This window comes from Chiloscyllium punctatum, chromosome 10, assembly GCF_047496795.1.
Source record: "Chiloscyllium punctatum isolate Juve2018m chromosome 10, sChiPun1.3, whole genome shotgun sequence".
NCBI lineage: Eukaryota > Metazoa > Chordata > Chondrichthyes > Orectolobiformes > Hemiscylliidae > Chiloscyllium > Chiloscyllium punctatum.
In genome coordinates this window covers 32,422,667-32,445,562 of record NC_092748.1, presented here as the reverse complement: position 1 = coordinate 32,445,562, position 22,896 = coordinate 32,422,667, and the positions used below count along the sequence as shown (strand labels likewise).

Here is a 22,896-nt window from a genome sequence, read left to right as displayed (position 1 = left end):
CTTTCTCTCTTTCTCTCTCTCTTTCTTTCTCTCTCTTTCTTTCTTTCTCTTCTCTCTCTCTTTCTTTCTTTCTCTCTCTCTTTCTCTCTCTCTTTCTCTCTCTCTTTCTCTCTCTCTTTCTCTCTCTCTTTCTCTCTCCCTTTCTCTCTCCCTTTCTCTCTCCCTTTCTCTCTCCCTTTCTCTCTCCCTTTCTCTCTCCCTTTCTCTCTCCCTTTCTCTCTCCCTTTCTCTCTCCCTTTCTCTCTCCCTTTCTCTCTCCCTTTCTCTCTCCCTTTCTCTCTCCCTTTCTCTCTCCCTTTCTCTCTCCCTTTCTCTCTCCCTTTCTCTCTCCCTTTCTCTCTCCCTTTCTCTCTCCCTTTCTCTCTCCCTTTCTCTCTCCCTTTCTCTCTCCCTTTCTCTCTCCCTTTCTCTCTCCCTTTCTCTCTCCCTTTCTCTCTCCCTTTCTCTCTCCCTTTCTCTCTCCCTTTCTCTCTCCCTTTCTCTCTCCCTTTCTCTCTCCCTTTCTCTCTTTCTTTCTCTCTTTCTTTCTCTCTCATTTCTTTCTCTCTTTCTTTCTCTCTTTTCTTTCTCTCTTTTCTTTCTCTCTTTTCTTTCTCTCTTTTCTTTCTTTCTTTTCTTTCTTTCTTTTCTTTCTTTCTTTTCTTTCTTTCTTTCTGTCTGTCCTTCTCTCTCTCTCTCCGTGTTTCCCCCCGCCAATCCCAGGCCCACTGCAAAAAGGGGACTTTCCACTTAACCTCCTGGCATTGGATAGAAGACTTCTAACTATAGGCAGTGCGATGTTTCATTGGTTAGCACTCCCGCCTCAGTGCAAGGGACCTGGGTTCGATTCCCGACTTGGGCAACTGTCTGTGTGGAGTTTGCACATACTCCCTGTGTCTGCGTGCATTTTCTCCAGGTGCTTAGGTTTCCTCCCACAGTCCAAATATGTGCAGGTTTGGTGAATTAGTTATGCTAAATTGCCCAAAGTATTCAGGGGGTGTGTAAGTTATGTGCATTAGACAGGGAAATGTCAAGCAAAAGGGTAGGTGAAGGGGTCTGTGTGGGTTGCTTTTTGGAGTGTCGGTGTGGACATGTTGGATCCAATAGTCTGTTTCCACACAGTAGGGATTCTGAGATTCTATGACTACCCCTGTAACCATACCCACATACCATAGCATTTGACTTGGCTATCAGCCTCTGGCTCCTGGATGCCCTTCCCTCAGGCGTTGGCATCCTGCTCCCTCGCTGCCAGTACATACTCACCCTCCTCACTGTACCTCCAATCACTGCTTGTTTTTCTCCTATATTTGTCACGAATAGTCTCACTAGGAGACCTGTTTGCTCCAGCAGGGAGAAAACCAGCCTATACTTACAGATGACCCAGTCATGACCACCCACTGAATTTAAACCTATCACTAAGCAGGTTCAAGTTCCTCCTGCTCCAGAGGTGTGTAACAACATCACAGAACAGGCAGGTTAGCAAATATCTTTATAGAGGTGACTTTTCTCTGAACTGGTCACCGCTGAGAATGAATTTACCCTAGTGTCTTGGGATTTTGAGTGCAAATCTGCCCATTACTGTGCAGTACTTTGGAAATTTGTAGAGTAATACTCTGTACCTTTTAGATGCATTTTTTATGCATTCAAATGTGACTAGATTAAACTATTTCATCCACTATCTCTTTTTTTTCCAGAGCTCAGGCAATTGCCATTGGTCAGGCATTAGTGGATGGACGATGGTTTGACTGTGTAACCCATCATGATCAGCTCTTTAGGGATGAATATGCCTTATACAGGCCTTTGCAAGTAAGTAAATATGGCACTTGCCTGCTTCAGCATTACCAGTGTCTGGTGAGACAGTAAGTAATTTAATGTACATGAAGGTTTTATATATAGTATAGTTGATAATTCAGTTGACTCGTCTCAAGTTCTTGAACATATTGTCACCTCTCAAATCTGTTTCCAACTTTATACATGATTTCTTAATTGTTTTTAATTAAATTGAGGTGACACTTTGAGATACAAAGATAAACTTTTTCTACTTGGCCTTCTCGACTGCTCCGTAATGGTTGACATGCTTGACCCAACAATGTCCTCCAAATGTTTCCTGCTATACAGTTATACATGATGTCCTCCAAAGAAACATAGAATCCTTACAGTGTGGAAGCGGACCATTCCCCTCACCAAGTCCACACTGAACCTCTGAAGAGATATCTCTTGCAAACTCTGTAGCCTGTCACTGATCCACATAACCTGCACAACTTTGGACTGTGGGAGGAAGCGTGACCCCAGGAGGAAACTCACACAGACATGGGGAGAATGTGCAAACTCCACACGTACAGTCGCCCAAGGCTGGAATTCAACCGTGGTGCTGTGAAGCAACGGTGCTAACCACTGAGCCACCATGCTGCCCGATTTGATCCTTAATTCTCTTCTGTTTTGTTAGTTTTCACATATACACTGTTAGCATCCAGCTCTACCTCTGAAACACCTACCCTGATTTCTCTATTGTTGCTAAATTATCAGACTGCCTATCTAAAATAAAGTCCTGGATGATCAAAAATTTCCTCCAATTAGATCTTGAGAAAACTAAAACCATTGCTTCCAGTCACTGCTCAAAATTCCGTAGTTACTAATTATATCGCTCATTATGGCAACAGTGGAGATTTAAGCCAGTTTGTTCATATCATTGTGGTCATATTTGAACCCAAGTTGAGTTTCCAACTTCATGCCAATTCTGAGACCACCTATTTACACCTCCATAACACTGCCTACTTCATCCCTGGCTCATCCTGTCTGCTTGTCAGAGGAGGTGGTGATGTAGTAGTAATGCCACTGGACTAATAATGCAAAGACCCAGGCTAATGTTATGGGTGCGGTGATACAAATCCCTCCACAGCAGCCGAGTTAGTCTGTTAGATGATGAAACCATTGTGGATTGTGTAAAAGTCCATTAGTCTCAGTAATCTCCCTTAGAAAATGGGATCTGCCATCCTCAGCTGGTCTGATCCGCATGCATCTCCAGACCCGCAGCAATGTGGTTGATTCTTAACCACTTTCTGAACGGTCTAACCAGCCACTCCACACAAGGAAAGTCAGAGACAGATCTTGTCAGTGATGCCACATCCATGAAAGAATAATAGAAAACTCTCATGCCATTGTTACCTCTAGTCTGGAATATTTTAACACATTGCTTAGCGGTTTCCTAAGGTCATCCAAAACTCTGCTTCCTGTGTCTTAACTCGCAGCAAGTCCCATTTACTCTGAACACCCCTGTGCTCCCTGATCTTTGTTAGCTCCCTGTCAAGCAGTACCATGATTTTAAAATTCTCATCCTGGTTTTCAAATCCACAATATAACCTTGCCTCTCCGATTCCTGAAGAAGAGCTCATGCCCGAAACGTCGATTCTCCTGCTCCTTGGATGCTGCCTGACCTGCTGCGCTTTTCCAGCAACACATTTTCAGCTCTCCTAATCTCTGTAGTTTCCTCCGACCCCGTAAGTTTTCAAAAATGAAATTAAATCAGTAGCAAGAAGTGATGTCAAGTCGGAAGGTATAGAATTTGTGTGGGTAGAGTTGAGGAGCCACAAAGGGAAAAAAAGGACCCTGATAGAAGTTGTGTATAGGCCTCCAAACAGTGGTCAAGGTATGGGGAAGAAAATAAATCAGGAAATAGAAAAGGTATGTATGAAAGGCACTATTGCAATAATCATGGGAGACTTCAATGTGCAGGTGGACTGTGAAAATCGGATTGATAGCAGATCTCAAGAAGAGGAATTTGTGGAATGTCTACCTGATGGTCTTTTGGACTTTTGGTAGAGTCTACGAGGGAGCAGGCAGTTCTGGATTTGGTGATGTGTGATGAGGCAGATTTGAATAGGGAGTTGAGGTAAAGGAACCTCTATGGGCCAGTGACCATAATAGGATTCATTCTGCAGTTTGAGCTGAAATCAGATGTAATGGCATTATAATTGAGTAAAAGTTACTACAAAGCTCAATCTGCCTCTGGATTCCCTCCCTCATGTCTTTGTAGTAACTTTTACTCAATTATAATGCCATTACATCTGATTCCAGCTCAAACTACAGAATGAATCAAAGACATGAGGGAGGAGCTGGCCAGAGTTGATTAGAAGGAGAGCATAGCGGTAAAGACAGTGGAGCAGCAATGGGGGTTTCTGAGGGTAAATTGGGAGGCACAGCAGAAATTCATCTTTAATAGACTAAGGCAAGGACAAGGCAACCATGGCTGAAAGTTGGGGAATGCATAAAAGTAAGAGAGAAAGCATACAATGTGGTAAAACATTAGAGGGAATCCAGAGGATTGAGAAGCCGTTAAAAACCAGCAAAGGATAACTTTAAACAAAAAGCAGTAGATTCATACAGTGCAGAAAAGGTCACATGGCCCATTGAATATGCGCTGGCAATGAAGACTGAAAAGATGACAAATGGCTAGTGATATTAAAAAAAAATTACTTTTCAGATATCTAAAAACTCTTGTAAGAGACAGGCAAGAGTGGACATTCGACCACTGGAAAATGAGGCTGGAGAAATAGTAATGGGGAAAAAGGAAATGGCAGAGGGATTGGATAGGTGCTTTGCAACAGTTTTTACAATAGAAGACACCAGCAGCATAGCTGAACTTCAAGGGTATGGGGGCAGGGGTGAGTGTAGTGGACATCACGAAGGAGAAGGTGCTGGGGAAGGTGAAAGGTCTGAAAATGGATAAACCACTCAGACCAAATGGACAGAGTTCTGAAGGAGATTGTAGGGACATTCTTTAAGGAGTCACTGCAGTCTGGCAGGTTCCCAGAGGACTGGAAAATGGCTAATGTAATATCCCTGTTTTAGAAAGGAGGAAGGCAGAATACAGGAGACTACAGGTTGGTTAGCCTGACCTCCGTCGTTGGTAAGATTTTACTGTCCCATTATTAAGCATGAGATTGCAGAGTATTTGAAAGTTCATAATAAATTAGTGGGGGGAAGTCAGGACCACTTTGTCAAGGGGAGGTCATACCTGACAAAACTGTTAGAATTATTCGAGGAGGTAATGAGGAAATTAGATAAAGGAGAGCCGGTGGATGATATCTATTTGGATTTCCAGAAGTCTGGAGTCACAGGTAGATAAGATAGTGAAGAAGGCATTTGGTATGCTTTCCTTCATTGTTCAGAGTATTGAGTACAGGAGTTGCGACTGTACAGGACATTGGTTAGGCCACTGTTAGAATATTATGTGCAATTCTGGTCTCCTTTCTATCTGAAAGATGTTATGAAACTTGAAAGGGTACAGAAAAGTTATATAAAGATGTTGCCAGGGTTGGAGGATTTGAGCTATAGGGAGAGGTTGATTAGGCTGTTTTCCCTGGAGTGGTGGAGGTTGAGGGGGTGACCTTATAGAGTTTTGTAAAATCATGAGGGGCATGGATAGGATAACTAGACAAAAGTCTTTTTCCCTGGCATGGGGGAGTCCAGAACTAGAGGGCATAGGTTTTGGGTGAGAGGGGAAAGATATAAAAGAGACCTAAGGGGCAACGTTTTCATGCAGAAGGCGGTATGTGTATGGAATGAGCTGCCAGAGGAAGTGGTGGAGGCAAGTACAATTGCAACATTTAAGAGGCATTTGGATGGGTGTATGAATAGGAAGGGTTTGGAAGGATATGGGCCGAGTGCTGGCTGGTGGGACTAGATTGGGTTGGGATATCTGGTCAGCATGGATGCGTTGGACCATGTTTCCATGCTGTACATCATGACTCGATGACAAGTTGTTTCACAGGAGGCTGCTAAATAAGATGAGTTCATGGTTTTAGGGGCAAGATACTGGCATGAATAGAGGATTGGTTGATTGCAGAATGCAGAGAGTAGGGATAAAGGGTTTTTTTCAGGATAGCAGCCAGTGACTAGCAGAGTTCCTCGCAGGTTCATATTGAGACCACAGCTATTCTCATTGCCTGTTAATGATCAGTATAAAGGTACTGAGGACATTGTTGCTAAGTTTGCAGATGACACACAAATAACTCGCGGGACAGGTAGTGTTGAGGAAGCAGGGTGACTACAGAAGGACATAGGCTAGGAGAGTAGGTGCAGAAGTGGCAGATGGAATACAACATGGGAAAGTGTGAGCTTATGCACTTTAGCAGGAGGAATGAAGGCATAGACTGTTTTCTAAATGGCGAAAGGCTTCAGAAGTCTGAAGCGCAAAAGCGCTTCCCATCCCAGACAGGATTCTCTTAAGTTTAGCATGCTGATTCAGTTGCTAGATAGGCAAGCAAATACTATGTTAGCATCCATTTCATTTCAAGACTGACAGAAAGAAGAACAGAAATATACTGTTGAGGCTAAATAAGGATCTGTTCAGACTGCATTTGGAATATTGTGAATAGTTTTGGCCCCTATATCGAAGGAAGAATATACTGGTGTTGGAGGGTATCTGGAGGGGTTTTACAAAAATCATCCCAGAGATGAAGGGCTTGTCATATGAGGAGAAGTTGAGGACTTTGGGTCTGTACTCAATGGAGTTTAGGAGATGTGGGGGGGGAATCTCATTGAAACTTACAGAATGCTGAGGAGCCTGGATAGAGTGGACGTACAGAAGATGCCTCCACTTGTAGGAGAGACTAGAACTAGTAGGCACAGCCATCGAGTGAAGGGACAATCCTTGAGAACTGAGTTGAGAGAGAATTTCTTGAGTCATGAGTGGTTAATCTGTGAAACTCAGTGGCTGTCTGTGGCAAAGTTATTGAGAGTGGTTGTGACAGAGATTGGTAGGCTCTTGATTGGTAAGGGGATTGAGGGTCATGGGGAGAAGGCAAGAGAATAGGATTGAGAAACCTATCACCCATGATGGAATGGCCAATGAGCCCAATGGCCAAATTCTTCTCCTATATCCTATGGTTTGAAAATGTTTGCACTCCTCCAATTCTGGTCTGATCTGTTGTACATTCCTAATCATTAATTACTTCACTGTTGATGGTTGTGTCTTCAACTTCCTAAAACAAGAAAACATTTCAAATGATTTTAACCATGCCTTGAAGGGAGAGATGAACAAACTATTGTGCCTCTAACTGCAACACAAACCTCTCCTACAACCTAGTGTAGGCGACATTCTACTTTGTCAACAGCATTTTCTTTTATAAATTAAAAGCAAAATTAGTGAAGTTAATTTGTTTTCACTATCAGCTAAATGACTGGTTCCCAAATATTAAAGTTTGATAGTAAACCTGGAAGTTAATTTATTTCTTATCCAATAATGTGTCTGTCACAGTTTTGCTCATCGTAAGCTTAAATGTTAAACATTTTAACTTGAAAGACTTTTTTGAAAAGCAGGTGAAGCCAACTTGTTTTCAGTCCCTTGAATAGCAGTCCAGAAAAAAACAGTCGACTTTTACTTTTCAGCATGGACTACTACTAAAGCAGGATTTGGCTGCCTTTCCTACCAAACCTGTCTCAACTCCAACCAATTTTTCATATTCAGTGTTGATCCTGTTACAAGACATTGGTGAGGCAGCCTCTGGAGTGCTGTGTGCAGTTCTGGTCATGCTGCTTTAGGAAGGATATTATTAAATTAGAGAGGATTCAGAAAAGATTTACCAGGATGTTGCTGGGAATGGAGGATTTGAGTTATAAAAATAGGCTGTGACTTTTTTCACTGGAGTGTGAGGTTGATGGGTGACCTTTATAGAGGTTTATAAAATCATGAGGGGCATAGATAAGGTGAATAACAAGGGTCTTTTCCTTAAGATGGTGAAGTTCAAAACTAGGAGTCATATTTTTAAGGTGAGAGGAGAAAGTTTTTAAAAAAGACCTGAGGGGCAACCTTTTTTTTTTACAGTGGTTAATGTATTGAATTAATTGCATGAGGAAGTGGTGAATGCAGGTTCAGTTACAACATTTAAAAGACATTTAGTTAAGTACGTGGATAAGAAAGGTTTGCAGGGATATGGGCCAAATGCAGGCAAGATGGACTGGTTTGGTTTGGGAACATGGTCAGCATGGACTAGTTGGACCAAAGGGTCGGTTTCCATGCTGTGTGACTCTATGGCTAAGATTATATTGACCCCAGAGTTTGTTTCCTGCTGCCAAAAGATAACCTGTCAGTGAGGCAATCAAATGGGAAATCCTCTTGGGTCCTGACCCCTGTACAAAATGCCCCACTTGTGTGCAGTTGGCAGAGAAAGAAAGGCTGGTGGTGACCCCCTCTTGGGGGTTGGGCGAGGAAAATCATGGTTAGGATAGTGAGGTGATGGTTGGTCTTGGGAGGAGAAAAACAATTATCATGCCATCAGAGTCCTCTTTCGTTTTGCATAGGATCACATTTGAAGGTGTCCCTTTGATTTTGTTTGATTGCCAATCGATTTGCTGCATGATGTGTATATTTTGTGTTCTATTTTCCGAGGCAAGGAAAAATAATATTTCTACCACATTCTCGTGATGTGTACCTGGAGGTACTAAACGTCAACATTACCTGAGCATTAACAATAAAGAAATTAGAGAAATGAAAGTGGTGTCGAAAGAAGTTATTGAATAACAGGAAGTATTTTTCCCTATATGTTCATATTTCATGTTGATGAATGTTAACTTGTGTTATGTGCAGTATGTAAGATTGAAGAGCACCAATTGTCAACAGCCTGTTTCAAATAATCCCTGCCAAACCAAGTAGCAAATCTTTTTTGGGGAAGAATACTTTCTCTTTCATTTTTTGGTTTTATGAACCAATGTCTGTGTTCCAGAGTACAGAGTTTTCTGAGACACCTTCTCCAGACAGTGATTCAATAAATTCAGTGGAAGGCAATTCTGAACCGTCATGGTTTAAGGATATCAAATTTGATGACAGCGATACTGAGCAGATGCAGGATGATGGAGAAGAAATCATGCAAAGTAAGTCACTTTTTAAAAAAAGATGCAGCGGGTGAGGTTAATTCTTCACACGGGTAAAAAGAAGTGAGCATTTGTATTAGCATTTGTTCTTGGAATTTCAGTACTTTGGCCAATTGCTCAGAGCTGAAAAGCTACAGAGATCTCTCTTCTGCAAGGCAAAGTAGAGGGCAGCAGCAAGTGGGATTGATCTAGGTATTGTTTAAGGATAGATATCACTTAGTAATTGTAGATAAGCTACAGTAGGAAAGACAGATGAATGTGACATACCGTGACAGCAGATCTTGTTACACGAGTACCTACAAGCTGCAGCAAGGTATTTTTGTTGTCTGAACAGAAAACAATTAATTTGAAGGATATAGACAGCATTTTTTTTTACAAAAGTGTAGTTCTTGCTGAATTCTTTGCCCTAAATGAAGGGAAAAGCAGAAGGGCTTTTGGTTTTACTCTGTAAATAATCAGAGTACACTTGAGGTGCTGCTTCTGAGAAACTGGCAAAGCACATTTTCATGATGTGCTCAATTATAATAACCTTTTCTATCTCACTCCAGTTACACCATGTAGAATGAGTTTCTTATCAGCCAGCCTAGCAGCCTATAATCCTGAGCCTGTTCTCCTTGATTAGAGACAAACCATACCCTCTACCTGTGTTCACCTACCCTGACCTCAACACCCTACCTCCTTCACCCCTTTATCTGCAGCTCCCTTTACACCCACTTTCAGTCCTGAAGAAGGATTACACCCAAAACACTGACTTCGCCACCTCTTGAAGCTGCCTGGCTTGCTTGTCTACCCTGCTATTCATACCAGCAGGCCTGACATTCCCTGTTTTCTTCCTCCCTCCTTTCTCAAATGAGTGTTATATTTGGTAACATTAAATCTGCTGGAATCTACAGAATTTTTAGAAAATCACATCTTGTGTGTCTTCCATCTCTGCAACAATCTATTTTAACTGGCTGTGATATCAGCCATCAGTGCCTGGGAATTTTTGGTGCTTTAAATTTCTGTAGTACTTCTTCTTCCTCTTTTGATATTAATTACTTCTAAATTCCTCACTCTGATTAGTTCCTTGGTTACCCTGTATTTTTGGTATGTTGTTTTTGGTCTTTTGCTGAAGACATGTAAATGTGTGTTCAGCATCTCTGCCAATTCCTCGTTTATCATGATAATTATCCTGTCTCTATCTGTGAAATATTAACTTAATTGACATGATTTGGAGATGCCTGTGTTGGACTGGGGTGTACAAAGTTAAAAATCACACAACGCCAGATTATAGTCCAACAGGTTTAATTGGAAGCACGAGCTTTCGTAGCGCTGCTCCTTCATTAGATGATTGTCAATCACCTGATGAAGGAGCATCGCTCCGAAAGCTAGTGTGCTTCCAAGTAAACCTGTTGAACTATAACCTGGTGTTGTGTGATTTTTAACTTAATTGAGTCACTCTTCTTCTGTGTGCATACTTGTCAAAGCTCTTGGAATTTGTTATATCCCTGGCTAGTTACCTTGTTTTCTTATTTTTTGCATTATAATCAAACTTTGGTCATTTTTTTGCTGCTTTCTAAAAATCTCCCATCCACTAATTTTGCTAAATGTTTGTTTTCACGTTAAGCATATCTTTGTTGAACATTTTGAATCATCCTTGAAATGCTTCTCATTGTTTTTTAGAGGCCTCTTTGTCTACTTGCCTTATAAATTTTACTTCATAACTCTATAATTGGCTTTGTTTAAGTTTATTATTCTTGTTTTGAACTTCGATGAGTCACTCTCACATTTAATATGGAATTTAATTGTTTCATGATCACACTTTCCCAGGGTTCTTTCACTGAGGCTAACCCTGCCATATTGGACTATAGAAGATTTAAAATAACTTGTCTCTTGTTTTGGTTCCTTTTGGCATTGTTCTAGGAAGCTGTTGTAAAAGCATTCTATAAACTCTTCTTCCAGAGTATCTTTGCCAATTTGATTTGACCAAACTAAATGAAGGTTGAAGTCTCTCGTGGTCATTACTTTGCTTTTGATACATGCTTCAGTCGTGTTTTGTTTTATGATCTGCCCAACAGTGTGACTACTGGCCAGTAAAGAACTGTCCCCACTGTTTTCCTGTATCGTGGTATTGTGATCAGTTTTCCCCGACACCCTTATTGTTCTTTTTCTCCTCCACAAAGCTGATCAGAGTTGAAGATGAAGGTTCCTCCATCATTTCAAACTGTCTCCCCACTACTACCTAACCTGCAGTCACACTTTGCTGCAATATTCATAGTAATTGACTGTACCTAATTTATGAATATGAAATGAAACTAAGCTCTTTAGTTTGTTGCAATAGAAGGGAAGGAACATACCAAACTTACACAGTTCTAAATATAACTAATTAGGACATAGTGCGTGGCAACGTTCTTTGTAAGTAAGCTATGCTTATCCTCATTATTCTTAAGAGGACAGGGCTTTCTAATGAGTAGCAAAGGATCTTAGCTAAGTCCATTAGACTTCAGCAGCATAAAGGAGTAACAGATGGGAGTGAATTATTACAGGCTCCGTCTATTTTCATGACAAATCTAACTTTTGAACAATGGAAATGGAGTGGAGAGATGCTGCTTGGTGTGTTGGAATTATAGCAGAAGTGGGCAGAGACAGCAATAGAGAGGACCCAGTTTAATTCCCTGTTCTCCTACTGTGCTGTGGTGCTGAGAAGATGGTAAGCAATTCCTTACCTGGGTGGGTTCAGAAGGCACCAGACACATTGTGTTCACTTCTCGATGAAGGAAGGTCCCTAAAGCAGTTTTCTACAAGAGGTACATTTGTCAGGAAAGTCAAAAAGTAAAACAGGCGACAACAAAAAAAACCATAGCTGATTTCTTGAGGTCTGGTAACACTGCTGTTTTGTAAATGTTTATCCGTGTTGTGTACCTATGCAAATTTGTTTGTGACTGAATAAATGTCCATTGACTATGTTCTTTTGGTAATACAACTATATTTTATATACTCCATTCCATAAAATGTTTTAAAAGTTCATCTATTTATATATACGTTTTTAAAAGTTTATTCATTTGCCAAACATGGCAGCTCTGGTGCTTGAACATTGTACATCTGTATGTATATTTGCTGTTCATTACTAAATTCTAACTCAGGTGTGTGGTGCTTGTGTTTTTTTTAGTTGTATATTTTTTACACTTCCAATATTGTATCTGTGCAGAATTAATAAGACTCCCTGTCTCATGTGCTGATTGGTATATTCTATTTATCAAAATATATTAAAAATAAAAATTATTAAAATATGAACGTACATCAAAAGCACAAATGACTTTAAGAACCATCACAATCTACACACTTGTCATGGTCTGTTTACAGTGCAGCCAAGAGTTCAAATCACTCCTTCTGTCACAAAATTATTTCAGTTTGCAGGCAAATTTTATTTCAAATGTAGCATAGAATCTGTCATGAAATTAGTATACCTTGCATTCTATTTCCTCTTGTCTGTGGTGAGAGGTTGTTCAAAACTGAGAATATATGCTGGTTTATATATTGTGTATTCATACTTTATCTCTAGTCATAGTTGTGAGAAGTTTCATGATTAAGTGTTTTGTTGCCTTACCATGGATTTATGAAACATTTTTGTATATGACAACTATTTCTACAAGTTTGATTTTGTAATTGAAACCATCCCTGCCCTTTTCCAACACATAGTATTCTGCACACTTACTTTGCTAATGAAAATGAATAAAACTGGATGGACCACCCATCAATCCTACAAAGACCCCTTACCAACACCTGAGTCTGATGCCAAGATTGAGAAGGATGTCCCATATAACTAATCAAGCAATAGCCTGACATAGTGGATTATGTACCAAACATGACAATTGCCATTCCTAGGTATGTCCTGTCCCACGACCAGGAAGATTCACCAGCGATGGTGGCACAGTGGTACACAGTCAGAGAGGAGCTTCCTTGGAAGTGTTCAACGTTGACTCTAGACCTCATGAACTCTTATGATGTCACGTCAAACCAAACTCTTTCAGTTAACCATCTACTGCTTCCCTGATGAATTAGTACTCCTTCATGGTGAACACCAGTTGGAGAAAGCACTGACTGTGGTATGAGCGCATCATGTACTCTGGTAAGGGACATCAGTGTCCATCACCAAGAATGACTTCGAAGCACCGCTACTGACTGAGCTGGTCAAGTCCATAAGGGCTGCTAGATATTTTTTAAATTATTTTGAGGGATGTGGCCATTGCTGACTAGCTACTGTTATTGCTTTTCCCTAGTCCCCTTGAGAATGTGACACTGAGCTGCCTTCTTGAAGTGCTGCAGTCTGTGTGCTGTAGGTAAACCCACTATGCCATTAGGGAAGGAGTTTGAGGACTTTTCCAGCAACATGAAAACAACAGTAATCTATTTCCTAGCTTGGAGAGAAACTTGTGGATGGTAATCTTCCCATATAACCTCTGGCCTTGTCCTTTCAGATTGGAAGTGGTCATGTGTTTGGAAAGTGCTGTGTAAGGACCCTTGCTGAATTTCTGCAATGCATCGTTCAGATAGCACACACTTGCTACCGCGCATCTGCAATGGAGTGAGTGAATAGCACCACTCAATCAAAAAATCAAATGTGTTGCTTTGCTCTGGAGTATTTCAAGCTTCATGAGAATGGCTCTGTGGCAAGTGATGAGGGAATCAAAAGAGGGGAAACAACCTATTTGACCTTGTCCTTTCCAAACCACCTGTCACAGTTTCATCTCTATCACTGATGCTATCAATAGGAGTGACCACTGTATGGTTATTGTGAGGCAAAGTCCTATCTTCACATTGAAGATGCTCTTTGTTGTGTTGTGTGGCACAACCACCATACCAAATGGGAGAGACTTTGAATAAATGTAGCAAGAAAGATTAGGCATTTATTAAGCATTTATGAGGCATTGTGGGCCATCAGCAACAGCAGAATTGCATTCAGCCATAACTGCAATCTCCTGTCCCAGCATGTCCCTACTCCACCATTACCATCAAGGGCTTTTGCCCAAAAGGTCGATTTCTATGCTCCCCGGATGCTGCCTGACCTGCTGTGCTTTTCTAGCACCACTCTAGTCTAGACTCTGATCTCCAATGTCTGCAGTCCTCACTTTTGCCTAGTCAAGATGAATGGTCAATTTGGCTCAATGAAGAGTGCAGGAGCATGCCATTAGCATTAACAATTAGCAATTAAAAATGAAATGACAAACTGGTCAAACTATAACACAAGACTACATGGTATCAAACAGTGGAAGCATAAAGCAATCGACAGGGCTTAGCAATTTCACAACCAAAAGATTGGATATAAACTCTGCAGTGATGCGACACCCAGTCGTGAATTGTGGACAGTTAGAGTCATAGAGATGTACAGCAAGGAAACAGACCCTTCGGTCCTACCTGTCCAGGCCGACCAGATATCCCATCCTAATCTAGTACCACCTGGCACATATCCCTCCAAACCCTCCCTATTCATATACCCATCCAAATGCCTCTTAAATGTTGCAATTGTACCAGTCACCACCATATCCTCTGGTAGCTCATTCCATACACGTACCACCCTCTGCGTGAAAAAGTTGTCCCTTAGGTATTTTTATATCTTTTCCCTCTCACCCTCTAGTTCTGGACTCCCCAGTCCTAGGGAAAAGACTTTGTCTATTTATCCTATCCATGCCCCTCATAATTTTGTAAACCTCTATAAGGTCACCCCGCAGCCTTGAAGCTCCAGGGAAAAAGCCCCAGCCTGTTCAGCCTCTCCCTATAGCTCAAATCCTCCATCCCTGGCAACATCCTTGTAAATCTTTTCTGAATCCTTTCAAGTTTCACAACATCTTTTCGATAGGAAGGAGATCAGAATTGCACGCAATATTCCAACAGTGGCCTAACCAATGTCCTGTACAGCTGCAACATGACCTCCCAACTCCTATACTCAATACTCTGACCAATAAAGGAAAGCATACCAAACTCCTTCTTCACTATCCTATCTACCTGTGACTCCACTTTCAAGGAGCTATGAAGCTGCATTCCAAGGTCTCTTTGTTCAGCAATACTTCCTAGGACCTTACCGTTAAGTGTATAAGTCCTGCTGAGATTTGCTTTCCCAAAATGCAGCACCTCTCATTTATCTGAATTAAACTCCATCTACCACTTCCCAGTCCATTGGCCCATCTGGTCCAGATCCTGTTGTAATGTGAGGTAATCCTCTTTGCTGTCCACTACACCTCGAAATTTGGTGTCATCTGCAAATTTATTAACTGTACCTCTTATGCTCGCATCCAAATCATTTATGTAAATGACAAAAAGTAGAAGACCCAGCACCAATCCTTGTGGCACTCCACTGGTCACAGGCCTCCAGCCTGAAAAACAACCCTTCACCACCACCCTCTGTCTTCTACCTTTGAACCAATTCTGTATCCAAATGGCTAGTTCTCCCTTTATTCCATGAGCTATTTTTTGTGCTGGAGGTGATTTCCTCGAATTCCAGGAGCAGCAATTACTATTTTATATGCTGTTGCATTGTTTTGTAACTTTGGAAAAAAAAAAGTCAAAACAACAGCAGTTTTAAAAGGGAGAAGAGCAGACAAAGGAAGCACATGGTGAGGACAGTGCAGGAGGTGGGGGGGTGGGGTGGGGGTGGGGGTGGGGGGGTGGGGTGGGGGAGAAGAGAGAGAGAGAGAGAATCTGCACACTTATTGCCTTTGCTGTTTTTGAATTCATCTGTCGCTGGACATCGGAGTGCATCTGGGAAAGTTAACAAACAGTGAATTTCACAACTATTCTTGGTGGAACTGGTTTGGGCGAAGTTCACAACACCAAATCAGATAAGTTGATTGTTGTTTTAAGTCTGTCCAAGAGAAAGGCTGTATTAGTGAGTACAGTAGGTTCTTTCCTGATTATATGTTTTTGGAGATATGTCTTTTGATTAAACTTAAAATATAAGCTATAGCTATTAATTTAACCTGGTGCAGTTATAGTGGATTTTGTAGTGCAAAGGGCTCTCATAACAGTCTGGAAATAGGAGTGAAGACTTGTGCTCCAGAACTAACCATACCTTAAGCCAAGCTGTTCCAGTATGTTACAATGCTAACATCTGGCAATGTGGAAAATTGCCTCATAGGTCTTGTTCACAAAAGTCAGAGCAGGTTGGATCTGTCTTATGAGTTTACTCTTGATCATTAGTAATCTGCTGGAAGGGTTTGTCAACAGTGCCAAAAAGTGGCACTTTCAAACAAATAACCTGCCCACTGATACTCAGCTTGTATTCTGTCAGGGTGACTTGGCTGCTAATCCCAATGCCGCCTTTTGGCCCAAACATGGACAGGAAAATCTGAACACCAGAGGTGGTGATTGTGCCTGCTTTTTGTTATCAAGAAACCATTCAGTTGAGGATCCTGAACAAAACAAGCCCATAGGAATTGGGAAAGCTCTTCCCTGTGGATTTTAGATGTCAATCCCAAGGCATCATTGCAGGAGTTTTTCAGGGGAGTGGTCTAGACTTAATCATTTTCACCTGCTTCTTCAATCATGAGGTCAGAATTACGGATGTTGACTGCTGATTGTGTAATATTCAGTACAGTTTGCAAATCTTCAGATTTTTGAAGCAGATGGTGTCCATATGCTGCATAACATACAGACTTGGGCTGATAGCAATTAACATTCATACCAACTAAGTGCTAGGTTATAGCCATCTCCAATGAGAGAGAATCTAACTATTGTCCTTTAACATTCAATGGCATGGACATCACTGAATCCGCCCCCACCACTGACCAGAAACTGGACTAGCAATATAAATACTGCAACTACAAGAGCAATTCAGAGGCGAGAAGTACTGTGTTAAGTGACTCCCTTGTCTCCCAATTGCCTGACCTATATTTCCAAGGTAGAAGTCAGAAGTGTGATAGAATAGTATCCACTTATTTAAATAAATGTAGAGCTAACAAAACTCAACTCAAGAAGCTCAACATCACCCAGGGCAAAGCAGTTTGCCTGATTTTGGTATCCTGACCATAATCTTCAACATCACTCCCTTCGTTATCGATACACAATGGCAGCAGCATGTACCATCTCCAGGATGCACTACTTCAACAGCAGTTTCCAAACCCATGACTATTACCACTTACAGGACAAAGACAGCAGCTGAATTGAATCAGCAACATAACAAAGTTCCGCACCAATCTAGTGCCATTGTGACTCAGAACTATATTTCTGTTCCTTCTTTGTTGCTGGATCAAAAACCTGAGACTCCTTTCCTGACAGTGCAGAGGATGTCCCGACATCGCAAGGATTTCACCAGTTCAAGAATGCAGCTCACCACCTATTTAGGACAATTATGGATCAGCAATAAATGCTGGTAAAGCCAGCAACAATCCATTTCCTGTGGATGAATAAAAATACTTTGTGTTTTGACATGAGAATTTTGTGTTTTGGAAGTGTGGAAAGTTGGTAATCTGAACTAGTCAAATGGAATAGCTTTATAATAGCATACAGTTTTCCAGCTGATATGGGACGTGTGTCCTACTGTGGTAAAGTAAATTGTAGTTGAAACATCATACACTGGCTAAAAGTTTAATGAGCATTGTGGAGTATTGAGGGGGAAAAAACCCTCCACAGCTTTGGGAAAGCAGATGTGGATGTTTACATGACATTTTAAATCTTATTTTCGGCTGGATAATCTCTCACAGAAATTACATAACTTTATGTAACAACGGCAATCTTTTTGAAATTTTGCCATTGTGTGGCAAAATGTAGACTTACCAGATTTTTGTGTGTCAATATCAATGAGACTGCTCACTACTCACTTTACAGTATTATCTCTCCTTGATCTAGGTCATTTAACTTTAACATACTAGTCAGCTATGCAGAGTCACCTAAATGCGAATTTGTCTAAGGTAGAAGCCAATTGATAAACAAACTTCAGATGTGAGTATGGCTTCATTTCAACTTGCAACAATCTTGGATTGCTACTAAATACCTTGGGCAAATTATGATATCACTTTTCACTCAAATTGACCACTTGCAATTTTGGGCACCTCTGCCATAGATTCATCACAACTGCTGTACAGACTGCATTGGATCACAGCAAATGGATTCGGAATTGAATACCAAGTGGTTTGGGGTTAAACTTTTAAGAAAAGGCGCCATAACATGGCTTGCTACACAATTTGCATGTCATAAGCTGAAAGTGCTTTGCTTGAATTTCCACGAACACAGTCATCGTCATTTTTTACAGGCTTTTCCAGCCCTAGCAAACGTACATCAGTAAGCAGTTTTCAGTCAGTCATGGACAGCGACTCTGCAGCTTCTATCAGCCTAAATGTGGAACTGGACAATGTCAACTTTCATATCAAGAAACATTCCAAGTACCCGTATGTCCCAACACATCCAGCAGATCAGAAAGGTATGAAAGGTAGAATAAAACACAATGAAGGAGTCAGTGGTAGGATTGAAGTTTAGTTCTTTACTCCAATGCTTTGGGTGAAGATAATACCCAAGACAGAGTATATTTGAAGGTGAATCAATGGTTGACATCCTATGGTTAGTTTAGCATTTTGAACTGCAGGATTTACTTTGAAGAAAATCTCTTTTTTTAAAAAAATGTTTTATTTTAATTGAAGGAGTGAACCTTAAGCCTGTGAACATTGGACTGGCTTTGCACCTTGGCTTGCCAATAAAACAGTCCACATTATTTTTCCTCTTGTTTGCTGCCTCCTCCCTCGGCCCGCCGCTTTATCATTAGTCCCTCCAGAAAAAAAGTAGTTTAATCTTTGGTGCTGTAGTTTGTTCCAGATTTGTGCATGATAATCATTTTTAATTATGCTTTGCAGCCAGCTTCTGCATGGTGACTAACCTGGCACTTTGAAATAACATGTCATTTTCTGTTTGCTATGCTGGATACCTTCACATTATGATTTTTTGTGCCGTATTTATGTTCATCTTTTTTTCATCCTTTCTTGGCCTGACAGTTTGAACTGCAGTCATTACATTTACTTACAATCACGATACTGCCGCTGTTCAAATGTTTCTTTGTACTTCAGTCTCCCTAAGCTAATGTAATTGTTGTTGTAAGGCACCCTAATTTGCTAAGAAACATGCATCTATGATTTTGGTATTGTCTTCTCTCATCTTGTTGTGCTGTATCATGTCTCCTCTGTCTGTTGTTTGATTGCTGACTTTTGCACACAACCCTTAGTTTTAAAAAGGTCATTTTGGTGTATATAGCTAAGACTAATGGTTTAGTATTTTGTATTTTTGCATTTTGCAGTACACTTCTATTAAATTAAAAGTACTCAAACTTTGGTTTGTGTTAACAAACTGCCTTCGTTGCATTAATATAAACAAATTATTTAAATAAAATGCTGATTTCAACTCTAGAAATATTTGGGTGTGTGGATTTGCATGCTGTGGATGACAAATGTACAGCTGTTAGTGTTACAACTTGTTAACCCATGTCAATTATATTCTTTGTCAGAGTTCTTAGTTTCTGAAGACGGAGTGCAACAGGTTATTGGCATAAGTGATGCTTTTATTAAAGGTAAGTAAGCATTTCGGTATAACACTTATAAAGAATCAAATTACAGAGTGATTTGTTCAAGGGATTTATAACTGTGAATATGAATTTTCCTTAAGTGGCTGAAAGACATGAGTAAGATTCACAAGGTACACTGTTCGTTTTTACTTGTAGGAGTTTGATCTATTAAGTTTACACACTTCTGAGACAGAAAGTTTAAGTTCATCCCAAAATTTTGGAATTAATTTAGGTTCATACCAAATAAAGTGCCTCCTGTTTTTTTTTAAGCTAAGACATTCCTGTGTACTTTCTAAGTGAATGTAATCAATCTTGGAATCTCTTTTAGTATATCAAAGATCACCATCAGCAAAAACATTGGTAATCTGGTTATTTGCTGTTTGACTGACTTTACACAATTTACTACTGTTTTTAACTGACTGTGCTTTGAAGATAATCAATTTGTTAAAACACTTTTTTTAAAGCACCCCAAAGTCATGGCATAAAATGTTATGACCACCAGACATCCCAAAATACTACAACCATTGATGTACTTAGAAGTGTACTCATTGGTTTAATATAGAAAACATACTGTTCCTGTTCAAAAAAGGGAATAGGGATAACCCCGGGAATTACAGGCCAGTTAGTCTTACTTCTGTGGTAGGCAAAGTAATGGAAAGGGTACTGAGGGATAGGATTTACGAGTATCTGGAAAGACACTGCTTGATTAGGGACAGCCAGCACGGATTTGTGAAGGGTAGGTCTTGCCTTACAAGTCTTATTGAATTCTTCGAGGAGGTGACCAAGCATGTGGATGAGGGTAGAGCAGTGGATGTAGTGTACATGGATTTTAGTAAGGCATTTGATAAGGTTCCCCATGGTAGGCTTATGCGGAAAGTCAGGGGGCATGGGATAGAGGGAAATTTGGCCAATTGGATAGAAAACTGGCTAACCGGTCGAAGGCAGAGAGTGGTGGTAGATGGTAAATATTCAGCCTGGAGCCCAGTTACAAGTGGAGTTCCGCAGGGATCAGTTCTGGGTCCTCTGCTGTTTGTAATTTTTATTAATGACTTAGATGAGGGAGTCGAAGGGTGGGTCAGTAAATTTGCAGATGATACGAAGATAGGTGGAGTTGTGGACAGTGAGGAGGGCTGTTGTCGGCTGCAGAGGGACTTAGATATGATGCAGAGCTGGGCTGAGGAGTGGCAGATGGAGTTCAACCCTGCCAAGTGTGAGGTTGTCCATTTTGGAAGAACAAATAAGAATGCGGAATACAGGGTTAAAGGTAGGGTTCTTAGTCAAGTGGAGGAACAGAGGGATCTTGGGGTCTATGTACATAGATCTTTGAAGGTTGCCACTCAGGTGGATAGAGTTTGTAAGAAGGCCTTTGGAGTATTATCGTTCATTAGCAGAGGGATTGAATTCAAGAGTCGTGAAGTGATGTTGCAGCTGTACAGGACTTTGGTTAGGCCACAGTTGGAGTACTGTGTGCAGTTCTGGTCGCCTCACTTTAGGAAAGATGTGGAAGCTTTGGAGAGGGTGCAGAGAAGATTTACCAGGATGTTGCCTGGAATGGAGAGTAGGTCGTACGAGGATAGGTTGAGAGTTCTCGGCCTTTTCTCGTTGGAACGGCGAAGGATGAGGGGTGACTTGATAGAGGTTTATAAGATGATCAGAGGAATAGATAGAGTAGACAGTCAGAAACTTTTTCCCCGGGTACAACAGAGTGTTACAAGGGGACATAAATTTAAGGTGAAGGGTGGAAGGTATAGGGGAGATGTCAGGGGTGGGTTCTTTACCCAGAGAGTCGTGGGGGCATGGAATGCGCTGCCCGTGGGAGTGGTAGAGTCAGAATCATTGGCGACCTTTAAGCGGCATTTGGATAGGTACATGGATGGGTGCTTAATCTAGGTTAGAAGGTCGGCACAACATCGTGGGCCAAAGGGCCTGTTCTGTGCTGTATTGTTCTATGTTCTATGTTCTGTACTAATTTTGACACAGCCAGCTGCCACAATGTGATGGTCACCATTTTAATCTGTTTGTTGATGTTGAATATTGGGTGAATTTAAAATATACTGGAATAAGAATCAAGATCTTCATTTCTGATTATTCCTTCCAACATATGCTTTAAGTTATTTCTCCACATCTCCAGAATCTCTCTTTAATCGTCGTGTTGAGGAAAAATCCAAAGATCTTCTCTTTACACCACTTGGTTGGCATCACAGTTCCCTGGAACATCTTCGGGAAGAAAATGGCGAGAAACAAGCAATGGAGAGATTACTGTAAGTGCATATAATCCAAGTTTTCCAAATAAAAGCTTGCATTGTTAAATGTTCAATAGATGCAATCTCCTCCTCTGGTAAATTAGGTAATCTTTTGTTATTCGATGCAACTTTTATATTTAAAATACACAAAACACTGTTTAAAATCTTTGCTAACACATTTGGTGTGGAAATAAGTGGAAAAGCAAACTTCTGATTTGATTGTCGTCACATGTACCTAAGTACAACAAAAAGCTTTGTTTTGCGAGCAGTCCGGGCAGATCATAGCAAACAAGGACATATTGATCTTGGGGTGCTTAGAACGAGTGAGGCATACAAGGTTAGAGGTGCACAAAGCAAGATCAACATTAGCAAATAGCTCTATCTTGATTCTTGGGGATTTTAAATATATATCAACTTTGCAGTCAATTTAAATTGAGCTCAATATAAAAGAAATCAAACAAGCATTTAAAATTGGTAAGCAATAAGTAATTTGTGTGAAGGTTTAGCCCCTCTATATGTGAAAAATATATTGTTAATTCATAGTTGCCCATTTCTTGTCATTTCTATTTTCACAGACATTTGGGTTTTCGGGAAACTTTTCATTTATTTATTATTTTGAAAGCTAGAGTTTGTATTATGTTTACTTTAATTGCTACATTCTAAGCATAATTCTGATTTTATATTGGAAAGTAATTTTAATATTTATTTGCTTCGGTTTAAATTTACATTGCAGTAAGAATATGGAAAATTTGAAAATTAATAGTTTTATTGTATCTGTTGGTTGACAATATTCATTGACTTCTATTTTCTATCATCATTTTCACATCCAGTTCAGCTAACCGTGGCCATATGATGGCCTTGTTGCAGCAACTGTTATATAGTGAGTCCCTCTCACTGTCCTGGAGAGACATAATTGTTCCTGTGGTCCTCCAGGTTGTACAGACTGTGCGTCCAGATGTCAAGAACAATGATGATGACATGGATATCCGCCAATTTGTTCATATAAAAAAGGTATCCAATGCAGAATGTGAGTCTCACATGCAGCACCACCCAAACCCGCAACCACTTTATCTAGAAGGACAAGAACAGCAGACAGATGAGAGCACTACCACCTACAAGTTCCTCTTCAAGCCACTCAACATGCTAACTTGCAAATATATTGCTGTTCTTTCACTGTTGTGAGTCAAAACCATGGAATTCCCTCCTTAGTGACATTGTGGGTCTAGCAACAACAGTTCAAGAAGGTAGTTCAGCATGACCTTAATGGTAACAAGGGACGGGGAA

At 40.6% G+C, this 22,896-nt stretch overlaps 1 protein-coding gene across 6 annotated transcripts in view; it reads left to right on the top strand.

The window, feature by feature from the left end:
* The window catches only part of pikfyve (phosphoinositide kinase, FYVE finger containing), a 151,416-nt gene that overhangs the window by 74,339 nt on the left and 54,181 nt on the right, over positions 1 to 22,896 (top strand). For 3 of the 6 annotated variants that reach the window (XM_072578803.1, XM_072578802.1, XM_072578805.1), the window contains 6 exons: positions 1,674 to 1,785; positions 8,703 to 8,850; positions 18,074 to 18,241; positions 19,313 to 19,375; positions 21,501 to 21,630; positions 22,443 to 22,623. In XM_072578803.1, the coding sequence (XP_072434904.1) occupies positions 1,674 to 1,785; positions 8,703 to 8,850; positions 18,074 to 18,241; positions 19,313 to 19,375; positions 21,501 to 21,630; positions 22,443 to 22,623 (802 nt within the window). The other 3 variants (XM_072578806.1, XM_072578807.1, XM_072578804.1) reach the window with 3 other exon arrangements.